This window comes from Anabas testudineus, chromosome 17, assembly GCF_900324465.2.
Source record: "Anabas testudineus chromosome 17, fAnaTes1.2, whole genome shotgun sequence".
Classification (NCBI taxonomy): domain Eukaryota; kingdom Metazoa; phylum Chordata; class Actinopteri; order Anabantiformes; family Anabantidae; genus Anabas; species Anabas testudineus.
In genome coordinates, this window is record NC_046626.1 from 8,231,405 (window position 1) to 8,248,823 (window position 17,419).

The following is a 17,419-nucleotide window of genomic DNA, read 5'->3' on the forward strand; positions in this document are numbered from 1 at the left end:
AATGACCATATAAGGCAGCCAGCACCATGGTAACCGCAGGGCTTGAATAGCAGTGTCAAATCCCTGGGAGTGAGCACACACACACACACACACACACACACACACACACACACACACACACACACACACACACACACACACACACACACACGCATATACAAACTGCCCCCTCCCCCTCAGCACACACTCCCTCTCCCTCCCTCTTTCTTGCTTTGCTTGATCTCTCTCTCAAACACACGCACAAATAGGTTGGAGGAAAACAGGAAAGAGGGGTGAGTAAGGGGGGGAAAAAGCGAACGCTGAGAAATCCAGCCCTGCTCGGGCTGTGGCCATTCTTCTTTCCTCATAATTTGATTTGACTCTGAAGCTGAAGGAGAGAGAGAGAGAGGGAAGAGGAGCACCCGTCGCTTCCACCCCCACCTCAGTTTGCCTGAGCTGCAGGGAAAAAGGCTTCACACCCACTCACACACACACACACACACACACACACACACACACAGATGAAAAGCAGCACACAGCGCTAGGCCGCAAGTCATTAGTTCTTGGTGGGCAAGCACTGACAATAGGCTGGAGGGAGAAGGCTGCATGAGTGCCTGGAGAGCAAACACAGGAACTATGGAGGGCTGAGGAGACGGACGCTCTGCCCCCGCTTGGGTTTCCTCTGAAAAGAAGCAGCACTGAGGATCCTGTCACAACCAAGCACTGGTGCTACAAGCGAGCTGGGAAGAGAGAGAGCACTTCCTCGTGTTGAGGATCTACTTGTGCATTTTGGAAGTGAGCACAGGCCGTCCACGTCGGCTCGCCTGCCTCCGTCGCTCTTGCTCAGGCTGGCAGAGCCTTGAGGAAGCTCTCGGATGTTGTTGTTGTTGTTGTTGTTGTTGTTGTTGTGTGGACGTCAAGTTGTTCCTGCCTGATCTGGAATATCTTCATTGTGGGTCACAATGCTGCGACTGCTGCTGCTGCTGCTGCTGCTGCCACTGAGAGGATTACAGCAGAATAGGAGAGCTGTGTTTGTGCTCTCAGCCTCGCTGGATGGAAGGAAGATCTAGAGCGAGAGGATTTATTTCCAAGTGGGGGAAGCCATAGACACAGCACATAATGATCGCTCTGAGGTAAGCTCAACATCGTTTCTACAAGGATTTAGATTGTAATATTTAGCGAAGCAGCTGCCTTATATGAGGAATAACTGGACTGAGCGTAGACACATTCGGTGTAAGGGGTGCTTTAAGAGGGGTGGTCAAAGGCTCTCCAGGCATGTGCTCAGGCGAGCTACACTGAGGTCCTTTTTCAGCCATTACTGTTGCTACAGAGACAAGAGCTGGGGGTGTGAGAGCGAAACAGAGGCGACCAGGTGGAGCTGTGTGGTGGAAGGATTTTCACCTCGTCTCAATTTGCCTGCAAATCTTTCTGCCTTTGCTTTGTTTTCCTGAGATCTGCACTGTACGTGTTGCCTCGTTTGTTTCCTGCGATAGGTTCCTGGGCTGAAAGCGTTCGAGGAGGCTCCTCTCTAAACCATATCAGGAACTGGACAAAAAAAAAAAGAAGAAGAAGAAGAAGAAGAAAGGGGAAAAGAAAAAGTAAAAAGGACAACGCAACGCACAGCGACCAAGAGCTGGACAGAAGCAGACGAGGAGAAAAGTGGGACACTAAAATTCACAGGCATGCAAAACTAAAAGTTGCCACACTGAGACTGTTTCCAGGTCATAGTGGAGGGGGAGGAGACTGAAGCGCTGTTGTTTTTTCTGACTGACACCCTCCTCCTGAATGGTGTAGCTTCTTTTTTTTTTTTTTTATTTAATTCAATGACATCTGCTTATTCAGCCTGAGGGCAGCCCTCCCTATTCTCCTATTTTATGCTCTGAAACAAACAAGAGACTCAATTAGCAAATGAGGGCAAAGGCAAGTAGAGGCTACTGAGTCCTTCCAGGTGAGGAGGGGGGGGGACACACCATCAGGACTTCTCATATTTATGTTACCTTGACAGCAACCAGAAGTCTTGGCTGCTTGTCCCATTTTCTTCTGCGGTGGTTCGGTAACCAAGCGATGGCCATGGTGAGTGGGGGCTGGGGAGATCCCAATGGAGGCACCAACGGGCTGGGGGACAAGAGCTATCTGAGGGGGGAGGAGGACGACGGCTCTCCACAGGCGGGGGGCAGCGACATGGAGGCCGGAGACGACGACAAGGCGTGCGTGGTGGACTGCGTGGTGTGCGGGGACAAGTCCAGCGGGAAACATTACGGCGTGTTTACCTGCGAGGGCTGCAAGAGCTTCTTCAAGAGGAGCGTCAGACGCAACCTCAGCTACACTTGCAGGTGAGTGGGGCATTGTGGGTAATGTATTTTCTTACACTGCGGTGCGCAGAAAAGATAAAACACAGCTGATGATCGTGGAGATTATCTCAAAATACACGGACTATACTTCATATAGTGTATTGACGTTTTGTACACATGAAATACATTTTGTATGCAGGCTATTTATAGGCTAATGTAGATGATTTTAAAACAGCCTTTTACAGCTACACAACAAGTAGCTGATTTATCAATTAGCTAATTATCCAATTATTGTTCAGTCACATATACAAACCATTTTCTTGTTTCAGCATCTTCAGTGAGTATTAAATTATACAGATATTTCCCAGTATTGATAATAAAAATGATCAATAGTTACACCTAAACTAACACAATATTTCTAATCAAAGTCTATCCACTTCCAAGTTGTCCGAGTTAAATACTTTATCCTTTATTGGTCTATGGACAACAATTTTTCTTTTTGACTAACTGATCATTCAAATCAACCAAACCTGACAATAGTAAAATTGAAATATTAGATTGCAATATTAATCTGAATATTTCAGAGTGGGCAAAGTGACTCTTTCTAAAAAGGAAGAATTGCTAAAATTCAACATTTGTGGCTAGGATTTTTGTTTTCATACTGGATTCTCTGTGGTCCTTTTAATCATTTGTTTGTTTTCTCAGGTCAAACAGAGAGTGTCAGATTGATCAACACCACAGGAACCAGTGCCAGTACTGTCGCCTGAAGAAGTGTTTTCGTGTGGGCATGCGCAAAGAAGGTGTCTGTCTCTCCTGATTGATAACCCCTGCTAAAAAATGCTCAAGGGAAACATGCTGTCATTGTTTATGTGCTCAGTTTAAATATACTGATGTGAAAAAAGGAAAATAATGAAGTTTAGTTTGGGGCTGAGTCTTCTCATTTCTCCGATCAGCTGCTATCAGAACAGAAAAACAAATCTGTCATTATCTTACTTCCTCTGCTCCACAAGCTCCATAGAGCAGAGAAAATGCTACACATGGCTGTCAAGGCTCTATCATGGCTCAGCTAGCCATGCGTGTCAGCTCAATGCCATGTACTAAGTGGCTTAATCTAGTGCCGGCGTAAGAGTGACTGAGAGGGATACAGTGCTGAGGCACCTGCGCTCCAGAGCCTTAAGCCTCCAGATGAAGCTGCAGAAACAGTTTGACTTGTTGGCTTGATCCAATCCAATATGGGGACTTTGCCTTAAGTGGTCCAAGTGAGGCATCGTTCAATGCTTGTCTTGCTGATAGATGCACAAAACAAACACAGAAAGAAGTTGCAAATTAATACTGTGCATGTCGATTCTCCTAGGTCGTCCACGTTTTTTAGAATGCAGACATAGAAAATATAATATATATAATATACATATATTATAATATATATATATATATATATATATATCACATCATAAAGCAGGTATAATATCACATCATAAAGCAGGTTTAAAAGATGCATTATGACTTCCTACAGAGAAATTCCCTCTGCTTGACCACCTCCACAGGGGGGTTAGGTCAGGGTCTATATCTCTATATCTACAGAGCAGCATTCCACTGAACGGAAGGGATTCGGTGTCTTGCTCAACAGTTGCAGAACAGACGAATACGACATAAATAGGCTGCATCGCTGTCTCAGCTTTGGCAGTAATGTTATTTGTGGTACTTTCTCTACACAAAGTGACATACTGAGTGTCTTAGGCCTTCTTAAAGTGCTGTCTTCTGTCTTCTGTGTTTGTAAAGATGAACACATACTGAGGGTACTGCAACAGCATGGCGTTATTCTCCCCCATAATTAATATTGCAGCAGTCTAAATTTTTAATGCAAAGTAAATTTATTCCTCCATGTCTTTGTGTTATTTCATGTGGCCTGACAAGCAGAAGCATCTCTTTCACATTCTTAGGCTTGACTGTTTTTCCTTTTAAACTTGATCACAATAAGGTTACACCTGTCTTCCAATGATCTGATGCACGTTGCTGATGAACTCAGATTTAATTTTTCATTCTCTCTATTTTCCTATCCAAATCCCTTCCTTCCCCACACTTGTCCATTGCCATTTACTCTCTCACTCTCACTTTACTCTCTACTTCATTGCTTTTCCTCTCCCTCTCCTCTCCTCTCCTCTCCTCTCCTCTCCTCTCCTCTCCTCTCCTCTCCTCTCCTCTCCTCTCCTCTCCTCTCCTCTCCTCTGGCCCCCAACCAAACCACAGCAGTTCAACGTGGCCGCATCCCACCTCAGTCGAGTCTCAGCCCCTCCATCACGCCCATAGGTGGCACCAGCAGCCTTGGAAGTGGCGAGTTTTATAACAACAACAATGGAGGAAGCGGTGGAGGTCAGCCAGTGTCTGAACTCATTTCCCAGCTGCTGCGAGCCGAGCCGTACCCCAACAGTAGGTATGGGCACCAGTACAACCAACAGGCCGGTCCAGATAACGCCATGGGTATTGATAACATCTGCGAACTGGCTGCCCGGATACTCTTCAGCACCGTGGAGTGGGCAAGAAATATCCCATATTTCCCTGAGCTGCCTGTATCAGACCAGGTCAGTAGATTCATTTCATACAGGTAAACTGCAGTGCTAAATGTGTTAATGTGAGAAGTTTTTCTCTTGTTACCAGAAAGTATTCCAGGAAATGTAAGAAAGCGTGAAACATAAATGTCTTGTGGATCAAAAATAGTTAAAAAATTGATGATAACCTTCACACATGAACAAATTCACAGGTGGCTCTGCTGAGGCTGAGCTGGAGCGAGCTGTTCATCCTCAATGCGGCCCAGTCAGCCCTGCCGCTCCACATGGCACCCTTGCTGGCTGCAGCTGGCTTCCACTCCTCACCTATGTCTGCCGAGCGCGTGGTATCTTTCATGGACCAGGTGAGGGTGTTCCAGGACCAGGTGGAAAAGCTGACCAGGCTGCAGGTAGACTCAGCTGAGTACAGCTGTCTCAAGGCCATTGCACTGTTCTCACCAGGTGATTGTCTTCTTTCACTTTATGTGCTGTTATATTGTTGAATTACACTAGGTAGACATGTTAATACAATTAAAAAAAATCTAAATCAAAGACATACAGACAGATCCTGACTTTTAGTCTCTAATCTGCATTAATCTCCATATACTCAATACTGCACTTTCTATAATGCAAATATAGGAAGTCCACTAGACCCCCTCTGCGTGGCTTCTATCATGTCACATATCCAGTTATCAAATTTGTTCTGAAACTGTGAGTTGAGAAACGATCACTGTAATATCATCAGATTGCCTAGAACAATTTTCACAGGCTGAGTGGGACTGGCACACTGGTTTTAGTGTTTCAAAAAGTAAGAGTCTAAAAGCGCATCACCAGACAACAGCAGCAAAAGTGGCATTAGTCAGCTTCATTAATCTTCCCACGATGGCACCACCTCCTGGCTTATTAATGAAAATGCAGTAATCTTGCATGCTGTGTATGGTTAGTGCTGTCACAGATCATCATACAACACTGTGCATTTTATAACTTAAGTCTTAAGTGGGAGTCATAAATACGTTCCACGGCAAAAAGCCTTTAAATATCTTTCACGCTAAATGACGATTCCCTGGTAAAAGTTACAATACTGTATGTATGTTTGGGGGTTGTATGATTTAAATTGTGTGTTGTGTGTGTTTTTCCTAGTGCACACCAGAAATAGCCTATATATATATATATATATATGGAAGCACTATTGCTATGTGTTCCCCATGTTATCACATTATTTGTTGGGATTTCAACCTTGCACTTAGCTCATCACGACTCTTTATGTAACCTGCCCACACTATTAAGTAACTGCCTCCTCCCTCCCTCTCAGATGCCTGTGGTCTAACAGACCCAGTCCACGTGGAGTCTCTGCAGGAGAAGGCTCAGGTGGCTCTGACAGAGTATGAGAGGATGCAGTATCCGAGTCAGCCTCAGCGCTTCGGCCGCCTGCTCCTGCGCCTCCCGGCCCTGCGTGCCGTTCCCGCCAATCTCATCTCCCAGCTCTTTTTCATGCGCCTGGTAGGGAAGACACCCATTGAGACGCTGATCCGTGACATGCAGCTCTCCGGAAGCTCCATCAGCTGGCCGTATGTCCCAGGACAGTAGCCCCCCTGGTGGACGAGGTCTCCGTCTGGGATTAGTGACGACAAGGACCCACAGGAAACCTCCTGACTCATCACTATCCATCTGTGTGGTTATCAAACTGCAGTGCCAGCTGGCCATTGTACGTACTTTACTGTAACTGCTCGATTCCCCCTCATGAAATGAGCCCTCTGTCTCCACATGGGCCTTCAGAGAAGAGAGAGGAGCCAGTGCCAGGTTGGATCTGTCTTGTTGCCAGCCCGGTCGTTCTGGTGCCAGGTCTCAGACCGGAGACCAGCTCTTCACGCTGGGCTCCGATATGGCCACCACAGCTAGTCATGTCACCACCCACCTGCCATAGTGACTAAAGATGCCGCAGTTTCATGTAGAGGGCAGCAGCACCCTGCTAAAACTACATCAAGAGGACAAAACTGTCCCACCACTGAAAGTCAGCGGAACAGTTTTTCCCACACTGGGCTCATTTTCCATGGCTCACCATTTGTAATACAGCAACCTTTTTATCCACACAACATGACAATTGTGAGCACAGTGGCTCTAAATGAACAGTGTGAAGCATCAGAAAGATGCAGATGTTATGTAAAACGAACACAAGACACAGTAAGGTCCTCATCAAAGAAAAAATATGAATCCACTGCTGTCTTGCATCAGCATATGATGATGACAAAGCCAAGGAACTGCTCAAAAGGAACAGAAATGAAATAAAACCAAGGAAAATTCACCAAAGTCTATCACATAATCATCAGAGATGATTTTTAAATAGAATAATTAGTGCATAAGGCAGAGAGAGGATATAAATGGACTCATGTGACTGCCTGATCATCATGTGAACATGCATTTAAAGTCATTCACAGGGCTCACAGAAGTTGAAAAAAAAAAAAAAGAAAGAAGTCACAGTTATGCGGGAATGGACCAATACCTCACTAGACATCAGAATGCTTTAGTCTGATATTTCCTCAACACAAACCTCTGTAAGTGTCGTTCACCAGAAATCGCCTTCTTTTTGACAACTGCCTTGTTATTCAGTAGGAATTTGGGACACCTATCTAATATCAAATGAGTCTTATGAGTATCACAAACATTTGTCTTGTATCTTTTTAAAAGATCCCCAAAGTGATTTTGACCTGTGTTTTGAATTTGAGGTTTCACTGACTGGATTCAGCTATTTTTTTTTTATATTATTATTAAATTGAGAAATAACAGGCTGACCTTTACTTTAATTAAACTTGGGTTCCATAATGACAACAATTTGACATGATAATGGTTAGGTTAACGAATACAGTTGGCGATCAGAGAGTTTATAACCAACACTATCAGCTGAAAACCAGTTTACGTTGAGAAGAGCTGTTTCCAGGGATGATGATCCCATTGAAAAATGTATTGTAATGTGTATATATATTGAGGCCAACTTTGTCTTTTTGCATGTTGAAATGTTGTTTTGGATATCTGCTAAGTTGTTTCCTTCTTTTACATTATGTAATCCAAGGTTCATTTAAACATTAAGATATTGCTTTCACTGTTAGTTCCTCAATGTTTTTTCTATATGTATTTACATGAAAAATACCTCTGTCATCTGTTCAGGTGTCAAAAAAAAAAAAAACAACAACTTTATCTTCATGCTGTTACAGCTGACATAACATAGAGATGTTCACACTTTCTCATCTCTTAGCGTCTGAGTGAGTCTCTGTTGTTGTGAATGATTTGAGATGATGTTGTAATGGATGATAATCTGATGGGGGAAGGAAAAAAAAAACTGCACTTGGAGGATATTCAATGCCAAAACATCAAACTGTTTGTGATGAGCTGAAGGAAGATGCGCCCTGATTCGCTGTTCCACAAGGATTTACCTCACATGGGGATTTCAAGAGGTGAGTTTGAAAAAAATCACAAGTATTTTAAGTATTTTCAAGGACACAATAAAATCAACTCTAAATAAAAACAGAATTCAGCAATTACTGATGCTGGGAGGATGTAACTGCTTCTTGATCTCCTGCAGCGCCTTCTGAAAGTTATTTGGATATTCTTTGTTTAGGCACCATTCACAGCTGTGTCAAAAAAAAAGACGCCTATACTATTAATGTTTTCTTATCTTTGTGTTACTGGGTTCTTTGGTTTTTACAAATTTCACATATATGGCTACATTATTAAAAGAATCAAAAGATGGAGATGTGTCTTTTGTTGTGTTCGTTTTCTCAAGCTACTTGAAAAAGTGTTGTAATTACATCTGTATGAAGAATGCCAAATAAACACTGCAACGTGTACCTTACATGTATGTGTATTCATGTGCCCAGACTGAGGCGTTTCACTGGTACTTTAATCATATTACTCTGTTCCATCTTTTTCTATCTAGTTGAACATATATTAATACTGCCACTGATATGCAAAGTACCACAGGAGGTACAACAAATTCAAACGTCAACACTGCCATTTTTAAACTACAACCACAAAGAGTAAACTGACTATAGCTCTATTCAGGCAGCTGCAAAAGTAATAGAAGAGTTGTAAACATTAGGTCAAAAACAGGCTTCAGGTTCAGCAAGGGAGCCATGTTGTTATGTACTGTTATGGACTATTACAATTCAAATAGCAAAGCAATAAAACTGAATCAGAAAATGAAGAATAAATGTTTCTTTAACCAGGTCACACCCCGCCTTGAAGCAGTCTAACAAAGATGTCGGTCATAGAGTTTCACCAAACGTTTGATGTGGAAAAGCTTTTGCCGAAGTTCTTTGCACCGCTTCTTCTTTGCTTGGTAGTCCGGCTTCTGAAAGAAAGACAAAGCATATAAAGCATATGTTGAATAGGCGGTGGTCTCCGTAGCAGATGGAAAGATAAATATCACTCTCACAGCTCAGAGACAACGTAGAGTCAGAGCGCGACAAACTCGACTGTCTGTAAAATGTCAGTGCTGTTTCACTAGTGATTGTCCTGCATCTGGACAACAAATATCACCTTATCGTCCAGTCTTTATGCTAAGCTAAGCAAACTGTGTCCTGCTGGAGATTCATATCTACTGTACCGACATGAGAGTGGTCCTGATCTATTTATTCATCTCCCAAAATGTCAAGCTATATGCATATTTTCACCTCATGATACCAGAGATCGAACCTCACTCACCCTTTTCAGGTCTTTCAGTCGATTATACTTTTCGGCGACACTCTGATAATGGAAAAACAATTCATATTAAATACATATAATACACAATCATGACCACAATTTAATCCAAATAACAAAAACCCCCACACAGACTCGTAGCTATTGAGACCAAACATAGCTTTTTGGTTTTAATTAGGAGACACAGCTATGTCTATAAAGCCTTCTGCTTCCCTCTTATTTTTCTGTACCTCATACTTCATGGAGCCCTCGTCCAACGTGTCTAGTTCTCGGCTTAAATTGTGCATCTGGTCACTGATGCCATCCATTTCGGCACAGAGGCTCTTATAGCGAGCCAGATCAGAGTCGAACTCCTTCTTGTACTGCTGCCGCTGCTCATCTGAAGTTATCTCTGGGTACAGCCTGTGGAGTGGGATATTAATATGAAGACATTTATTAATTATTAAATTAATATTATTATTCACACAGTACAGGGGGGAATTAGATTTTTAGCAGGGCTGCCCATATTTAAGCATTTAACTAAATTGCCTTATTGATATTGACGATTCTAGTATTTGTAACCATATAGCATTTTATTCTAAAATACTATTTAAACATTGTCATTTGGCTTTTTTTTTATTGCTTTTAATTGCTGACGGTTATGTTGACATTCAACATGCTTTTTTCTCTCCTGAACCCATAAAATTACATGCAATAAAAATTATATTGACTTATTTACAAGGGAGGAACAGTCTCTGAAAGATGACTTAGTTGGATTATTGCCTACACTACTACTACACTACTTATCTTTTGCTCAACATGTATTATTGTTTTTTAAATAATAAATAATAATAGTAAAAAGTAAACTGTCTAGATACTTGACCTGAAAAACTGGCAGTAGTGTAGTGGCTCACCTGTAAAGGTAGTCTTTGTGGTCCAGCTCGTTGCCAGTGTCTTCGGTGGTGTAACCGGTTTCATACTGGTACTCCACCGTCTTTTGAGCCGCAGACCGGGGCTCTCTGTCCTTCCTCTTTTCTCTCTCCACATGATAATCAGGAGGCTTCCAGATGCTTTCTGTTTCATCTGAGGAACTGCTCGAGCAAACCACGACTCTGCTGTCCTGGTACAGAGGTTCTCCATCCTTATGATCACTGGTATCAGCAGAAACACTATAGATGGATTCAAGATGTTTGGTTGTGTATCCAGCATGTGAATGTAAAGTATACAGTATCCTGCAAACTGAGTGGCTCGGGTATTGCCTATGAAAAGGATTGAGAGTCTGCAGTGGTGCTTTTAAATAAATTGTTAACTATCAGCATGTTAACATGCTGATAATCACAAATTTAACATACACAGACTTTACGGTTGTGGTCAGCTGCAACCGTCACTCACCTGTTGCTTTTACAATTTCCCTCGTTTTGGATGCTGACTGTTCTCTTGCTGTAGGACACCACACTGTTCTCCGCCCTGAGATTAGGTGCTGCTCTTTCTGATATAACAACAGTTGGTTCCCGCTGTGTGCTGCGCACTTCTCCAACATGGTTCACCTAGGAAAATGTCAGGAGACTAGAATGAAAATCCCTTCATTTAAATTCAGCGTTACAAAATAGAGTGCAGTATGAATGATGTGATCGGTACGTATTTCAGCATTTTAAAACAGAATGCCATATTTAGCACCATATGTTAGTTAGTGTGAATGAATCCAATGCCTGTTTATGCTGAAAAAAACAACCTAGGAGGAAAATTCAGGACTGATGAGTTCTCTTCACAGCATGTGTGCAAAGAACTAGAGGGAGGCTATGCCACCGCCAGACATGTATGAATGCAGCCAGACAGTTGGAAGAGCAAATGCATACAGGCTGTGACACGCTGCAGAAAAGATTTCCCTTCTTCCAGGTTTTTAAGATTATCACTGTCTCAACTCAAATTCCCACCGGTGAAGGACTGTGTGGCTGTGTCACAGTGAGCACACTGGGAAATGCCGAGACAGGACTGAAATCGGTGTAACAAACATCTCTGCTGTTCCACCTTTTTGAAACAACAGGTAAACACACAGCAGAGCATCGCAGTTCTTCTGTCTCTCAGATAAGCAATCAGTACAGTGTGCTCATCAAGTGAGCATTTGAACACTTACAGTAGAACGCCGCTCTTCACAGACACAGAAAGTGAAAAAATAAATTACAGCATTACAAAATAACCATGAGAGAAACAAAACATCATCAAATGATACCCAACACTAAAACTGCATTATCCTTCATGTAATCTACCATCACACTGTATAGTGCATCATTAATATCTTATAGTCTTTGATCTATTTCTGGATCAAAGAGTAGTCACGCAGGATGAGGATCTACTGAGCTGATGTGAGAGTCTGGAAAAAGCAGCCTGTGAAACAGATCTCATGAATGTGGAGCTGAACTGTTCCCCTCTATGTGTAAAAGCTGCCACAAACTGCAGGATATCTGATACTCTGCAGCAGAAAGGTGCTGTGAGAACCATGGCTTTGTGAAATTAAATCGTTATTACTTCCTGTGCTGCTTGCTCCACTCATTGTTTGTGAAACTGACACTGGGTAAAATAAATCTGGAAGTGCTGCAAATATGATTTTGCCTTTTTATTAGTTTCAGGGCTTCACCTAATTGCTATTGTTCATTATGAACCACTGTATGACTATATATTTTCAGAACTAACTGTAAAGAATTATGAAATATATGTGATAGGAAATGTACAAACAAATGACATGTGATAGATCTGAGGGTGATGTCCTATAAAGATAAATGAATTTTTACAAGAATGGAAAATTGAATATAAAGTAAAAGTAGTATAAAAATTAAAAATGTAATAACCAGTACACATTTGGTTCTACAACATAAAATAAACCTCTTTGCATGTTTTTGCAAACAGCATCATAAGATATTAATTCTCTTTTGAGGCACTAACACACCTCATCACATTATGTTTACACTTTCACTTCTACTCTTTTCTTCAACTTTGGGGGAGTTGTTCATGTTAATAAATATTTATTAAGACGTCCTATTCACTGAGAGCAACACACAACATTACCGATTTTCTTTGTGCCATGTTCACTTTTAACCTAGTTAACTGAAAATGTCCCTTTTTCATTAGCACAATTTCCCAGTTGTGTTAAATTAAAATGTAGCATAAAACGATGGGAAATGACGACTTTGCCACGAGTCTAATATGCAGCACTGTGTAGCAGCCCCTTTGCAGACTGAATCATTTAGCGCCACCACACTCTGAAGAGATTCACACAGCAACACAGAAGCAACTCAACCCTTTTTATACATTATACATGCTACATACATTATATATGCCTCCCTGCAAGGCAAGCATCTTCACTGCGATACAAGAGTGCCCCAGAATAGGGAATGCATCTCACATCGACTCACTACACAGTTTGCAGTGATGTAGGCCAAGGCCTCACTGTATAAAGTGAATATGTTCGCTCTCTTTCTGTAATGAGTCATGCTGGCCATGATACATTCATTCAGTACAGTGATACTCGAGTAGATTAATTACTGCTAAATACCACATGAGGTTACTGCTGCGATGTACAAACAGCACAGACTTTACGGGACTCTACAGTAGCATGAGTACCTGTTAAATGCTGGAGCACCAGTGCTCGGTGACAGTGGCTCCCAACCTGGGGATCCAATTTGAGGTGACAAGATACCTCTGACACACAGGTAGGCATATTTTAGATTAGTGCCATTATTTTACCATTTACACATTATTAATGATACTGCCTCCAAAAGCCCTTCAAATCAAAAAGTGATAACCAAATAGGGATGTAAGTCTACAGAGTCAGACTCCTTTACTTCTGAATATTAACATATGTAGTTCAAACATTTTTTTTTCTGTAGAGAAATCACTATTTACATGACCACAAGAGGTTGCTCATCATAAAAAGAACTGTGAACCACTGCCGAAAGCTGTAGAACTAACTAGTCATTGACAATGTCCTTTGGTTTCAAGTAAGTAAGTAAGCTGACTTTTTAAAAAACATGTGAATATGTGCTGCATGTTTACAGGACAAAGTGTGTGTGTGTGTGTGTGATGTTGCACTTAACCATACAATCATATTTTATAACTCACAGCCTGTTTCCATCCACAAGAGATCATAATGTTGTTTGTCAGATATTTTTATATGGTCACTGTGAAACTGCTTATCACTTCTCTGGGTAATGATTAGTCAGAGTGAAACCTGGGTGCGCCGACCACAAACACCATCGTTCTCTGTGTCAACAGCAGCACATAATGAGTTTGTGAAAGCAAGTTGCCATTGGCAAGACATGAAAATGGCGACAGTGTGTTTGTGTTGGCTCTGAGACATCACAATTGCTGGGAACTAGGAGAAAATATATGAAACGTGTGTGAAAGTGTTAAAGTCACTCAGGCTTTGTTTTTTTTAAGCAAAAAATGTGGAAAAAAACAAGCAAAATGTTGATAAGTGAATGAGTTCATGCTGACTGTCTTTGATCTGTCCTTCACTGTCAGTGACTGCTGACATACAATCATCCCCAAAGTACCGCTTGAAGATATAAATTTAACTTTACTGACCCAGTCCTGGACGTCTTGCCCATCTGATGGTCTCGCCACTGGCTCATCCCAGTAGATGTTAGCTTTGCCATGGCGCCAAATCTTGCTGCGGGTCTTGTAGGCATAGTAAGCAGACAGAGACAGGGCCAACACCACCATCAAACCCAACACTAGTGCTACCGCCTGAGTGAAGAGAGTGAGTTATAAATCAGACGGGCATGGAGTACATGAGAATAAAATAAAATAAAGTCGAAAACTCCCCCTAACCTCTTCAGGATCCATGTAACAGTAGTGTTGCAGGTATTGATTGTACATGAGGAACCCTCCTGGAAAACCGGCCCCCACACTGCCACTGAGGCTGGGGCTACCCTGGATGTTCTGACACATCATCAGCATGGGGTTGTAGAGCATGCTCTGTGAGCTCTGAGACATCGGGTTCACTCCAATCACAAAGATGATGTCAATGATGCCCTGAAGTCAAAAGAGAGACATAGGTTCAATCACAGGGGTGGTTTTGTGTTTTACCCGTTTCACCAGTCAGATTCCAATTTCTTCTGCCATTTTACTAAGATTAGAATAATGTTAGATTGTCCGTTATTTTAGCGTCTTTCAGCTAATTGTTTTGGTTGTATAGGAACTTTACAGTTTTGGATTAGTCTCACTGCTCCGTTAGCCTGCCGCCCAGCTCCAGACAAACAAATTTAGCGACTAGAATCAGACCATTTAACAACTGGAAACATGATTTCAAACGTATAGTAATGATGCTCGGCTGGCTGGCTTGCTGAAGCCATTTCTTGTTTTTTGTTAAGGCACTCACCTGCAGGACAGCTAAGATGATATCACAGATGAACACAATGAGGTAAAATCTGCATCCCCTCGTCATCCGTGACCGTGAGAAACTCCCTGTGAGGAATCCCAGTGAAACCAGGAAGTTGATGGCTGCCATGGAGATCATAGCCGACTTGGCAGAGTGAGGCGTCATGTAAGAGTTGCCATAGCCGTAGCTGCCTCCGTAATATCCCGACCCTGTCCCTGCAACACCCCCTATGGAACCATAACCCCCATATCCAAATCCATTCATGTCCCACACCAAGGTTGAAGCCACACAGGAAAAGATGAGAAAACATATGAGCACCGTGGCTCCCTGGAAGGTTTTGACGAAACCAGGAGGAGAAAACCAGCGGTAGAAGTGTTGAGGCCTCTCTTCCATGTAGTAGGAGTCCTGGAGGGAGGTTGTGGGTGTAGGGGACATATTGGCTCTGGGGCGAATGGATGCTCCTTGGAGGATAGAAGCTGTGGGAGGTGGTGCTGTAAGGTGGGCTATACAGAGGTGGGCTATCATACATACTGAATATTACAGCAAATTCACCTGGAGGAAGAGAAATGAATTGATCATTAAAAGCACCGGCTTTGTTACATATTATGCCACATAGTCACATCTTGGTGTGGTCTTAATAACCATATTTAAATGAGATTATAGAATATGACATTACTTAACTCTACATCCCAGCACTTCTGTTAATTTGCTGCACTTTGATTTTATTTTCAAACCCTATTTCCTGCACAACATGCACCTCCGTTCCTTTCATTCACCCCCCAGTCTATGTCTGAACCCTCTCTCCGGTATCGCTGACCCGCACTCGATCACTCCAGAGGAACCCAACCCAACAGGCTTCAATAATTCAGACAGACAGCAGATAAGAGGCGAGCCGGGGCGACCATGCGTGTTGTTTACTGCAGAGGAGAACCAGAGACTTGCCCCCCCTCCCCGCTCCCTGTGCTGCATCTACAGTACAGTGTGGTACCTGTGTGCACCTGCACCAATGAGTGTCAGTTTAATGCTATAGTACAGTAAGTCCACTGAGGAGCTGTTTGGGTTTTAGATCAACTGAACAGATCATTTAACTTTTCAAATAAACTATTAGAAAGCAAGAAGAACAGCAACAAAACAAATCCAACTTCTGGTTTCTAATTTAGATTTGCACTAAAGTATCAGTACAAATTAAAGTAGATGTTGTACATGTAAACAGACTCCACTTCATCTTACAAATACAGCTTCTGCCCTCATTCCATTAGAAGTTAAATCTGACCACCTTATTTAAATTGATAAAGCAGCCTGGTTATGCACTCAACAAGTCAGATAACTGCAACAGGAAATCAACCTGAATCTTCTCTGGACTGAATCCTTAGTTTGGATAAACGTCTATTACACAACTCACCGACGCAGAAACCTTCCTCAACTTTGAACTCGTCCAGCTCAGCTGCTCTCACATCTCGACTTTCACGAGTCCTTTCTTCCGACACAGTTCCGAGTTTTCTATAATCAGCAGACTTCAGAAAACTTCGTAATTTTCCAGAATGGACATGTCCAAAAGCGCATTAATGGGACATGAGGAGCAGCTGGACTCACGGTGTCTCTCCGCAGGACGCAGTTCACCTCCTCAGCCGCTGCTCAGGTGCTCAAACAAATGAATGATTCAAGTCTACAGAAGAGGAGCAATGCACACAAAACACGCTCAGTGTTTGAATGTTTCCATAACATTATAGAACAGGATTATTAACCTGTAGACGCATGGTGGTCTATTACACTCAGTTAGTATCACCTCACACTATTATGACCGAGACATTACATCATGTTTTATTTACGTGTTTGGCAACAATCACCAAGGGAGCCTGATGATTAGAAAGTCCTCTAAAGCATTATAGTATGACCCCTCTATGACCCCTGTAAGAACCACATGGTAGAATTATCACCTTTGAGGCAGCTTCAACAAAAACTAAGACATTATAACTTTTTACTTTTACTAAAAGTAAAATTCTACTAGATTGTACGGCTGTACCTAATAAAGTGACCATTGTGTGTGTGTATATATATATATATATATATATATATATATATATATATATATATATATATGGGCCTAATATATCAACAGGCCTAAAGGACTTAAACCCAACAGTCAAACCTAATATTAATTAAAACAAGTCTTTGGTGTTTTTCTATGGTCCCAGTTGCTGTACTATTAATAGTATTTTGTACTTTGCAGTAAGCATAAATAAATCAAGTTCAATAATAAATAATGGTACTTTCTGTTTTCTGAGCTTCAAAGAGTTTTGCTTACCAGAAACAACTCTAATACTCCACTTAGTGCTGTGATTTACAGGGATCAATACGCACTCCTCTCTTCATCCTGCATCAACTATCTTTATTCACGAGGTATTTGAGAGAAGGTATTTTGTTCTTCTAAAGTACATCAAATAACATAGATTTGCTGATGCCCATTTAACTGTGAGGTGATAAAAACACACACAGGTCAGCACACACTCAATAGAAAAAACACTTTATTTTACAAATGTTCATTTTTTATTTTC

General features: G+C 42.0%; 2 protein-coding genes across 4 annotated transcripts; one reads left to right on the plus strand and one right to left on the minus strand.

Moving 5' to 3' along the window:
• The first annotated feature begins 227 nt into the window (after positions 1-227).
• On the plus strand, positions 228-8,323 carry nr2f6a (nuclear receptor subfamily 2, group F, member 6a). Of its 3 annotated transcripts, none has more exons than XM_026374319.2 (6): positions 228-1,112; positions 1,473-2,312; positions 2,976-3,070; positions 4,518-4,849; positions 5,029-5,275; positions 6,126-8,323. In XM_026374319.2, exons 2-6 carry the CDS (start codon positions 2,044-2,046, stop codon positions 6,398-6,400), a joined length of 1,218 nt encoding a protein of 405 aa, XP_026230104.1. In that variant the 5' UTR covers positions 228-1,112; positions 1,473-2,043; the 3' UTR covers positions 6,401-8,323. The 3 variants fall into 3 exon arrangements, with proteins under 3 accessions (XP_026230104.1, XP_026230106.1, XP_026230105.1); XM_026374321.2 differs by having other exon boundaries at positions 4,521-4,849; XM_026374320.2 differs by having other exon boundaries at positions 228-2,312.
• A 444-nt stretch (positions 8,324-8,767) lies between these two features.
• On the minus strand, positions 8,768-16,497 carry zgc:154006 (Occludin_ELL domain-containing protein). Its single transcript, XM_026374322.1, is given in 10 exon segments — positions 8,768-9,158; positions 9,512-9,553; positions 9,739-9,910; positions 10,402-10,656; positions 10,880-11,034; positions 14,069-14,230; positions 14,315-14,518; positions 14,865-15,269; positions 15,271-15,416; positions 16,267-16,497. Coding segments are annotated over 9 exon segments (1,620 nt in total). The 5' UTR covers positions 15,394-15,416; positions 16,267-16,497; the 3' UTR covers positions 8,768-9,056.
• Between the last annotated feature and the right edge of the window lie 922 nt (positions 16,498-17,419).